Raw genomic sequence first — 11,688 nt, forward strand, 5'->3', positions numbered from 1 at the left:
ACACTGCTTTTGACATAGTCATCGAGTTAGTGAGTTTGATCAATCCATGACTCTTACTCAATCGAGATGATAACTGATGGATGGATTCTAGTACACGGGAATCAAAAGCCCAAATAGGTTATGTTCTGAAGTAAGACTTCATTACTGGTAAGATCATCTTGACATAATGTTAGTTGTCACTCAGGGTCTTTGGGGTACATCAAAAAGATGGAGAGATCCTCATTGTAGATCAAAATGTTTGGTCAACGTCAAAGAGTTTGGCTTGTCCTGATTGCTACTTAGTAGTGAACCTAGAAGGTCACACGCATATCCGGGTGTGATGGAAGACTAAAATCCTCATTAAGAGTTAATGACGTTACCATTAAGAGTTAATAGATCGGGTTAAATGATTAATTAATAAGGAGCAATCATCAAGAGTTGACAAGCATGCCGTTAAGAGTTAATAGGAGCCTTAGTGTTATTATGACATAATGAAAGTGCTATTAAAATTTAATAGCGGGCCTAGATGCAATTTCTGGAAGTTTTGGATAAGGGGCCAAAATTGTTAACAGCATTGGGGAACTATCGACAATTTCGCCAAAATTATCGATAGTTCTTTCCAAACTGTTGATAGTTTTTGTCGATGGCTCTGACAGATTTCATGACCATTTGTCGTCTTCTACAATCGAAAGCCAGGGCACGTGACAAGGGCGGACGAAGGAAGGAATCTCCTCCTTGTTCCCAGCTCAATTTGCATATCCCTTGTTCGTTATGAGGAAGATTGGGTGGCTAGGGTTTTTAGGGGTTTTGATATATAAGCTAAGAAGAGAATGCAACTGTTGCATTCAACTCCAACTCTCTCAACCTCTGGCTCATTTTCTCCTCCCCATTTCAAAGCTTAAACATTCTTTGATTCCCCTTCTTCCATTGCTCCTTATTCTGCCATTGCTACAGTAGCAACCCAAGCAAAATAGTGAGATTGTTTTGGTTCTTGGGTTTATTCATTTTGAACCCATTTTCACTCCCAGCCTATATCTCCCTTACTCTCTCTATCTAGCACATAGACAGAGTGTTGGGATTCACTATCTCACCAGAGCGTGGGCTGACTAGGCCTCCTGTGTTTTCGGAAGACAATTTAGTCTAACTGAAAGGTTGTTCGTGAGTTGTTCGCAAGTAAGAAGTTGCTGCCATCGAAGTATTTCAGCCTCTACATCAGCATTTAATCATTGAAAGTTATACCCACTAAACCCCCTATGGCATGGTTTAGTTTTCAATTAGCATATGGACATCAAAATGGGTCTTGCAAGATGATTTTGTTTTATGTTTTTGCTGCCATTTTATTGGTTTTTTGAAAATGTTTTGAAAATCCAGTTAAACCCTTGCATTGATACTCTAATAATTGGCGTTTCTCATCAGACACCTGATATTCTCATGATTCACACCCTATAAATACCCTGCTACAGGATTCAAAAATGGGGGATCTAAAAAAGATTGGTAAACTCTTAACCCTAAGAGCATTTCTATTGTTTCTGAGTGGTATTGACTTAAGCATCAAAGGGTCATCATGGGCAAGGATTCCCGCGAGCCTTCTAACCCTTTTTTTTTAGTATCAATAGGGGAACACAAATTCTCATGTGGCAAACATCCTTACAGAAAGATCCTTGAGGCGAACATCCTTGTGGGAAAATCCTTGTGGAAACATCCTTGCGGAAAGATCCTTGAGACGAACATCCTTGTGGTAAGATCCTTGTGGAGAACATCCTTGCGACAAAATTCCTTGAGGCAGGATTCTTGGTGCAACATCTTTGAGGCCAACATCCTTGTGGCAAGATCCTTGTGGCAACATTCTCGCGGAAAGATCCTTGAGATGAACATCCTTGCAACAAAATTCCTTGAGGTGAACATCCTTGTGGCAAAATCTCTTATGGTGAACATCTTTGCTACAACTTTTCTTGTGGCAACCTTATTTCACTAGACACCAAGCTCAAGTGCCTGCAATAGTTTGTCCCACGTCATAAAATCTAATTGTTGTATTTTTTGCAAGAACGAAACCTAATACCCAAAAGCTATATCGTAAGTTCTTTACCACCCTACTCAATACAATGACAGAAGTTCAGTTCACAAAGTTTACAACCTTATTCTTACAACAAACCTTCTCTAAGATAGATTTACAAATGCAGCTCTAAGATTGATAAGGAAGACACTTGAAATTCACTTAAATGATTTCCCAATGGATTCTTGAATCTCATTTGAAACAACAAGGCCCGAAAAACCAACTCTTGGTGGATCAATGCAAGGGGCAAGGGATTTTAAAACTTTTCAAAAACCACATGCACAACTAAAGTGAAAACAACCCCGTGCAAAACCTAGTATAAGGCATCCACATGCACAAAACCAAAAACCATCCATAAAGGGTTGCATAGGAATACCTCAAGAATGTTTTGGTGTCACTAGTTATCCACAAGGCTACTCTAACAAGCTCTCGCAATCTTGCAAGTCGGGTGACTAGCTCGCCTCCACAAACGTAGAGGTCCTAGTCTGTCCACGCCCAAGCTGCCACCGAACCCTTCACCAAAGCACGACTAACACCCTCTTGGTGAAGGTGACCCACGGTTGGAGTGGTTCCAAGGGATGCAAGATGCTATTCAACAACAAAGACCAAGAAGGGAGAAGTAAACAGCAAGTCTAGGAGCAAGAACTAACCCAAGAGTTTGTAACCATGAAGAATTGAGAGAGAGAAACCAAGGAGAAGGAAGGAAGAAGAAGAAGAAGTAGCTGAGAGAGTTCTCTGGAATTCTCTCCAAGCTTCCTCAAATTTCTAGCAAGAGGCAGTGTTTCCTCCACCTTCTCCATTGATTTATGCATACACACTTCATGGGTGGTTGTGCTTGGCAGAAATGGTCAACAAATTGTTAGGATTAGTCGACAATTCCAAACAATCGACAACCTCTAAGCAAGCGGTCGACAATTATGCCATCAACCACCTATGAACTCTATATAAATTTCACTTTACCCCGCTATTGTCACAAATAGCCTTTTCACTAACATTTAGTGAAACCAAGGCCCCATTAACTCTTTAATGGTGTAACCTACTAACATTTAGCGGTCCCCCTTATAATCGAATCTCGCTGATGAACACAAAATCGTAGCTAGCATCATTAACACTTTAATAAAGAAAAATACACTTATAGTAAGGGATCACTAATTGGAATAACACTCGATGTGCATGTGACTTTCTAGGTCCATTGCCATGTAACAGACAAGACACATCAACTCTTTAACGCTGATCAAACATTTCAACCTACTATGAGAATCTCTCCAAATTCCCATAGCATCCTAAAAGATCCTAAGAATCCCAGAGCCAGGACTCAAGATGATCCTAATGGAAATGAAGGTTTGAATTTTAGATGAACTTATTAAGGTTCTTTGATTCTCGTGTTCTGTAATCCTTCCATTGTCTAACATCCCGACCGAGTGAGAGCCATGGAGAGATTAAACTCACAAGACTCGATAACTATGCTAGATCTAGTACAATGTGATCAAGGTAGCATCTCGAAACAACTTCCAACATCAGTAACATATTACCAATCATGCTCACCCTAGTTAGGGATTTACCAACCACAACCAACTGGGACCGCATAGGATGTTCACCCCCATCTGATGGAGGACAACGGATCCTATCAACAAATATCTGCCTCCATACACCACTACTGAAAACCACATAGAGAGCATTCACACCTCTCACTCAGGATGGTTCCGCTCAATGACAAATCTCGGACACCAATACATAAGATAACTCTGTCTCCTCCAGTTAGAGAACCAGATACACAATCGAGAACTAGTAATAGATAATTAATCCCTGAGCCATGTGACATGTCGCAAGCATCACATTTAGTAGATGTTTAACTAACACCTACCTACATGTCTACTATCTGCATCTCATGCAAGATGGCATATGACACACCACCTATACTCATTAGCATCACATGCTAAATAATGGTAGTAGAACACGTACTGGTCCATAATGGATAAACGATATTCCACTTCTAATAAATCTCAGGACTAGAAATTCCTTTAAGATAACTTGAACTAGAAATTTGTGTCATATCATTCTTAACTCTAAAGAATCATATTTCTACCAAAAAATCTAGGGACTCATTCATAAATAAAATGGAGAGTATGAATGAATATATGACCTCATATATATATATATAAACATATATGTGACAAGTTTACATCAATAGTGTAATACCCCGAGAGCCCAAGGTCAGGTCCAAAAAAGGGACTCTAGAGAAGTTAGTATACATATCGAGGATAGTAAGGGAGAAAACAACACTAATTGGGTACCTTTTGGGCTGAATATGGATAAAGAACTCCCGAGTTAAGCGTGGCTCACCCATCCCTGGGAAGTGCGCGTAGGCCTATCAGGGTAAGTTGATCCAGTCCTTCCTATCGCTCGATGTGGGATATTACAGGTGGTATTAGAGTTTACCCTAGGAGAAGGCGGTCTGATGAGGGCAGGCTTTTAGGATTGCAACCCTCAAAGGCAAGAAGATTTGGACCAGTTGTAAGATCACATGAGGAGGACGTCATGTGCTCAAGGGGGGAGAATGTAATACCCCGAGAGCCCAAGGTCAGGTCTAAGAAAGAGACTCTAGAGAAGCTAGTATATATACCGAGGATAGTAAGGAAGGAAACAACACTAGCTGGATAAAGAACTCTCGGGTTAAACATGCATGAGCTAAGATAGCTCAAGGATAGGTGACCCCTGAGAAGTTCGCATAGGCCCATCAGGGTAAGTTGATCTGGTCTTTCCTATCACTCGTTACGGGATGTTACAAATAGTGCCAAACACATACATCACATGTAATGTGAATCTAGTATATAGGGCACTATCACTAATTTCATCATCTTTCTAGAGGCTAAGAGTCTTGTATTTATAACCTTTAATCTTCCCTGTAGAAAACTAGATACTAGAGATCAAAATGGAAAAAATATAGTCTACATAAAAGTAACCATTAATAATTTTTCAAGCATAACTGATTGACTATTTTACAAAGTAGTCGATAGTTGGTTTGGAATTTTAAAAATACAGTGATGTGGGAATTTATTCACATTTATTGATCATAAGTAAGTAATGTTTGTAGTATTTTATCTATGTTTTACATAGAATTGTCTAGTGTTTTGAGTGTCCTTTACATATATTTAATTTCTAGTATTTTTTGTTATTTTGAAGGAATACTACTTGGTATTTGGGTTAAAAAATAAAATAAAAAATATATATTATAAAGTTAATTTAAAATTAATACTATAAATTAATATTATAATATAAATAAAAATAAATATTATAAATAATTAATATTATAATATAATTAAAATTAATGCAATTAATAGTATATTATCTATTATATTATTTATATATATTATATTATATTATATATGTGTGTGTATGTGAAGTGCCGTGCGTGAATGTGTGAGTGTGTGTGTGTATATAATAATATATTAATATAATAAATGGAGTCCAATTGCAATGTAATTGGAACTTCATGCCCTAAGTATATATATATATATATAATAAAAAGGAATTGAAGGCAGGACTCGCAGGCAGAACTAAAAGGGATAGGTTGGAGTAGCAAAAACTTTAAGGAATCGAAGGAGAAGGCAGCCACGAAGAAAGGAAATTAAGGAGGCAGAATTGAGAAGCTTGAAGTGGTGGAAGTGAATATTGAAGCAGCACAGGCGCATGCAACAGCAGGAGCACAATGCAAGAGGAGGGAAATTTTTTAACACATATCTGAACAGATTCGGACTAGGGAATTTTTGTCTTTCTCTTCCTTCTTTAATTAATTTTCTTATGCTTTCACTCTTACTTTGGGTTTTAATTAATTCTACCATGAACTAATTTTTTAAACTAAAGCCATGTATTGGCTGAAACTATGATGATGCATTTTTTATAATTTTATGTGATTGAATAATTTGAGTTATGTTGAGTTGTGTGGTATTGGATTTAATTATTGTGAATAATTGGCCACTATTTACATGATTTGATGCCTAATCTTGAGAGCAAAAGGAAATAGTTTATGGATTGCATTATAGGTACCATACACCATAAAGTAAAACCGACTAGAAATAGAATTCGATTTCTTTGTGCGGCTTTTAGCGATATGTTAGGAATTTCAAAAATTATAATGCATTTTCATTTGATTAAACTTTCATAGAAATATAGAAAGTTATTAAATGAGAACAGACTCGTTATAATCTAGAAATAGGGTAACGAATGCATTAGGAGATTTCACTGTCACATACTCAATTGACCAATTCATTTACATAAAAATCTATGATTTGCATTGCATAGTTAGGTTCATACATGTGCTTTAGTTATTAAAATCTACTGATTTCTTTGATTCAAGTTACCTTCCAAATTAATTTTATTTTATTAATCTAATTAGTTAATTTAATTTTTTTCTATTCTTTATTAAACCTGGAATTTCTTATTGTCTAAATAATAAAGAAAGTTTAAAAATTTGGTATTTGAAATCTTTCCTCATGGGAACGATATTCTTACTCACTTCTATTTTACTTTGTCGACCCATACACTTGCGGTATATTTTAGGGTGATCAAGTTTTTGGCGCCGTTGCCGAGAAAAGTACTTTTCAATATCAAATTAAAAAAATTTCTTTATTAATTTAGACTGTATACGTCTTTTGTTTTTGTTTTGAGTGTCTTTTTCTTTTGCGATTTTTTTATTTTTTCTTAAATTTTGTTATTATTATTATTTTTATTTTTTTTATCCACTATTTTGCCTATCTTACATAGTCTTGTTTTACATTGCAAGCTAAGTAGTGCATGCCAAGAAATCAGGGAGAAATTCAGCCATTTGATCCAGAGATAGATATAACCTGTCGAGCAATAAAGAAAGGGACGAGATTAGCATGACAAGTAACAGTCATGGCAGAAAACCAGAACCAGAACCTGAACCAGAATCAGAACCAGAGATTTCTACGTGATTATGCCATGCTAGACCCAATTGGAGCTCAAGCCAGCATACTGAGACCAGCAGTCAATGCCAATAACTTTGAGATCAAACCAGGACTCATCCAGATGGTTCAGTAAGGGAAGTTTGGTGGAAATCCAACTAAAAATCCTAATGCACACTTAGCAAACTTATTAGAGATATGCGACACCATCAAAATGAACGGTGTCAGTGAGGATGCAATCAGACTGGGGTTGTTTCCTTTTTCATTGAGAGATAAAGCTAAGGTGTGGTTAAATTCCAAAGCTCCAAATTCATTTACCACATGGGCAGCCGTATCACAAGCATTCTTGAGTAAGTATTTTCCACCAGATAAGACTGCTAAACTCGGGAATGATATTACTAGTTTTGTTCAATTTGATAGTAAATCTTTGTATGAGGCATGGGAAAGGTTTAAGGAATTGCAAAGACAGTGTCCACACCATGGTTTACCTGACTGGTTGATTGTGCAAACATTCTATAATGGTCTATCTCAGTCAGTTATAATCACTATAGATGATACCGCAGGGGGTGCACTAATGGGTAAGTTTACAAAAGATGCTTATGAGCTGCTTGAAGAAATGACTTCCAACAATTATCAATGGTCTACTGAGAGAGGTATGCCTAAGAAAGCCTTAGGTATGCATGAAGTTGATGAAATTAATATGTTAAATGCCAAGGTGGACAATCTTGTAAAAATGTTTGGTAAGTTGGGGAATGTCAATGCTGTTTATTCTAATTTCAATTCTGCCAGTAATTGTGATTGGTATGAGAATTCTCACTTGGGTTCTGATTGTATGCAGGTTAAGCAAGCTCAGTATATTTCGAATTATAACATGCAGAACCAGCAAAATAACCTATATTCTAATAGCTATAATATAGGTTGGAGAAATCACCCCAATTTTTCCTAGAGGGATTAGGGCGACAGAAGCAACTCTAGGCCTAGCAATCCTCTTGGTTTTCAACCGAGGCGTCAAGGAGTGATGCAGCAACAACAAGAAAGCAAGTTGTCTTGGGAGTTGGCAATTGAAAAGTTAGCAAATGCCATTGTGGATAGATTTGAAAAGCTGGAGTCAAAAGTAGACCAGATGGCCAGTTTCAATAGAAATCTGGAGGTTCAATTGGGGCAAATATCAAATGCCATAAATTTAACAGATCAAGGTAAATTGCCCAGCAAAACTAAGGTGAATCCAAGAGAGGAAGTCAAGGCAGTGAAATTGAGAAGTGGTAAGCAACTTGGTGAGGAAAGTAGCGAACATGTTACAAGTGATGTTGATAAAAAGAATAACGTTGACATCAGTGATGAGAATGAGCAGAACGAGATACCATCCCTAACACCACATGTTGAACCTTATGTTCCTCCTATCCCTTTTCCTCAAAGGCTTAAACATAAGAAGGTTGACAAACAGTTTGAAAAATTTCTTGAAGTTTTGAAGTAATTGCGCATTAACATTCCATTTGCAGATGCTTTAGCGCAGATTCTTACTTATGCAAAATTTTTGAAAGAAATTATGTCAAACAAGAAGAAGATGGAGGATTATAAGACCATTGCCTTGACTGAAGAATGCAGTGCTGTGATTCAAAACAAATTGCCTCCGAAACTCAATGATCCAGGGAGCTTTTCTATTCCTTGCACTATTTGAAGGATCATCTCGAGGATACATAGCATGCAACGGAAGCGTTTTTAAATAAAAAACTTTTCCTCGTATTGATTAGAATCTAGGAAACTTACTTTTCCTTCGGATTACCGGACGGAATGAAGCGATAGGCGGAGGATGGGCGGGAGCTTCTTCTCGTGGTGGAGACGACGGTCGTCCTGCAATCCTTCGGCTCCTTCGCATCAGAACTTGAACGCTCTCTTTCGATCTTCCAGAGGTATAACTCAAACTCGTGGCCTCTCTTTCGGTGAAGAAGAGTAAAAATGAAACCCTTAGATGAAAAACAACCAAAGAGAGAATATATATAGGGAGAACCCTAGGGTTAAAACCCTAGTGGGCCAAGTTCATTTAATTAATTTTCTAATTGGGTTAGCCCAATTAATTAATTAAAAACTAATGAACTATTATTTTATTCTAGCCCAATTAATTATGGACCATTCTGAATAAAATAATTCTCTCTCAATGTAATTCACCCAACAAGCCAAATGTATTAAATAATACATGAGTTATATCGAGCTATCCCGGGGACCAAAAGACAAATTATTCACGGCTACTAAAATGACTAAAATATCCCTGCTACCTAGTAGCTATATTTTGTCATTCTAAGTGTTCCAACTATCACCATATGGTAACACTGACCCCACGAATAATTTTGCATATGCAATGTCTTTGACCTACTAGTGTAATGACGAAAATACCCCTCTGCGTAACACCCATCATTTAGAAAGGAATAATGTACTAACACCTCTCTAAATGATTTCTACCATCCTTAGATCACTAATCCAATAATCCGTGACTACTCGAATGTACTTGCTTATCACTGGGAGCTACCCAGAAGCACACACTCTTAAGTCACGTTCCTAGGGCCCTGGATTATTTGATTATTCTTGGACAATCACAAGGGGGTGAATCACAGAAACTATCTTGTATTAGTCTGTCTTAGCTAATTAGAAACCATACTCCCAACTCAAAAGGTCATTGATCTTTGATAGACCTCACCTACAGTGAATCTAAGAATATAGCTCTAGGTTCACTAGACCACCAACTAATACTCAAGTATTAGAGTACTCGTCCACGTAGTAGCAGTGATAGACTAGCTCCATGATAATTAGTACTTTGTCATTAGCTTCTATCACAGTGATATTTTCACTCTTGTAATGAAATGGTTTTGATAAATGACTATATGAAAATCAATTTATACTATGAGGATTATATGAATGAGAAAATGAATTTTTATGTATATATGTTTGGAAGCAAGATATGAAAATCTATATGAATGATAAATGGTTATAAGTTTAAGTTTTGAGAGTGATTTGTTTTCAAAATAAACTTTTGATAATCTCAACTTGCCTTCAAAAAGATCAAAATAAGGATATGTTAAAGTTTTCTATATTTTCATAAGGATAGTCGACTATGTGTTTTATTATGTTGATTATGCCTTAGAATAGTCGACAGATGAAAAGCCATAGTCGACTATCCTAACTTGATAGTCGACAGATTAAGAAATAGTCGACAGATCCCTCACATAGTCGACAGATCAACCCAGCATAGTCGACTATCCTTATACATAGTCGACTATCCTTAACAGCATAGTCAACATAATAAAACACATAGTCGACTATCCTTATGAAAATATAGAAAACTTTAACATATCCTTATTTTGATCTTTTTGAAGGCAAGTTGAGATTATCAAAAGTTTATTTTGAAAACAAATCACTCTCAAAACTTAAACTTATAGCCATTTATCATTCATATAGATTTTCATATCTTGCTTCCAAACATATATACATAAAAATTCATTTTCTCATTCATATAATCCTCATAGTATAAATTGATTTTCATATAGTCATTTATCAAAACCATTTCATTACAAGAGTGAAAATATCAATCTCCCCCTTTTTGATGATGACAAAAAATAATTATGAAAATCAATTCATCAGCACTTTTTATCTCCCCCTTTATGAAACACATTGAGGCTCCCCCTTGAACCGAGCTGCATATAGATAATTCAACTAAACCAATCAGCTCGATTGAAACATATATCAATAAGAGTGAAATGTCAATATTAAGGCATTCATTCATAAAGAGATAGTTGAGTTCAACAAAACAGATAACTAAAATAACATGAAAATCTGCCATACATAAAGCAAAAGTAATATGAAATGTATGATGAGGGCATCATCTAAACATCTGGAGAGATGGAAGAAGGTGAAGACTGGGCTGATGAAGGAGAAGCAACTGATGGAATGGATGGAGATGCAGCAGGTGGAGGAAACTGAGAGGAAAGCATCTGAATAAGCTGCCCCATCTGAGACGATAGATCTTCTTGCTGCTGATGAAGACTCTGTAGATCTATCCTGACTTCTTCTCTGAATTCTTGCAGACTGGCTTCAACTCTAGAGATATCTAATTTGAGATCTGCCATTCCTTGAACCACTAGGTCTTCATGAGATGAAGATGGTCCTTCTGATCTTCTCTTCTTTCTAGGAGTTTCAGGTTTGTCAGCTTTAACCCATTCACCATCTTTATTTGCATAGCCAATTCTAATGGGTGTCTTGTCATTTATGTGTTGAGAGAGACTAAGATATACTTTTCTAGCACTGTCCATGTTCCCAACCAGACTATCCAGTAAAACACTGACTGCCATACCATAGGGAAGTGATCTAGTTTTGGTGCAAAATGAGTCTATCATCAGATTTATCATTAGTAAACATAGATTTGGCCTTCTCTTAGCCTTAATGCATTGGAGTAGCCATAAGTCAAGTCTTGTAACAAGAGAGAAGCTTCCATTTCTAGGGTAGATCATCTAACAGCAAATAAGATGAAGAATCCTAGTGTTTAAGTCCATACTTGACGTGTCAGTGATTTTAGTTGTAAGAGAGTCATCTCCTATGACTTCTTTACTGGCCTGCACAAAGTCTTGAGTCCAAGAGGCATACTCTTCTCCTTCTAAAGGAATTTTAAACTGATCGTGGATTAATGTCAAAGTGATTTCCATATGAGAGTCCCCAATGTTGGTCTTAAACTTCTTATCCGAC

The 11,688-nt window shown here is 36.7% G+C and overlaps 1 protein-coding gene and 1 non-coding gene across 2 annotated transcripts; one reads left to right on the forward strand and one right to left on the reverse strand.

Annotated features, from left to right (window-relative positions):
* Nucleotides 1-7,336: 7,336 nt before the first annotated feature.
* On the reverse strand, nt 7,337-7,443 carry LOC127813795 (small nucleolar RNA R71). The gene has a single exon (XR_008026201.1). It is a non-coding gene; the product is annotated as a small nucleolar RNA R71 (small nucleolar RNA).
* Nucleotides 7,444-7,975: 532 nt separating this feature from the next.
* Nucleotides 7,976-8,431, forward strand: LOC127812747 (uncharacterized). Its single transcript, XM_052353270.1, has one exon. The coding sequence runs from the start codon at nt 7,976-7,978 to the stop codon at nt 8,429-8,431; it is 456 nt and encodes a 151-aa protein (XP_052209230.1).
* The last annotated feature ends 3,257 nt before the right edge of the window (nt 8,432-11,688 follow it).

The sequence above is a fragment of the Diospyros lotus genome, chromosome 11 (assembly GCF_014633365.1).
Source record: "Diospyros lotus cultivar Yz01 chromosome 11, ASM1463336v1, whole genome shotgun sequence".
Classification (NCBI taxonomy): Eukaryota; Viridiplantae; Streptophyta; class Magnoliopsida; order Ericales; family Ebenaceae; genus Diospyros; species Diospyros lotus.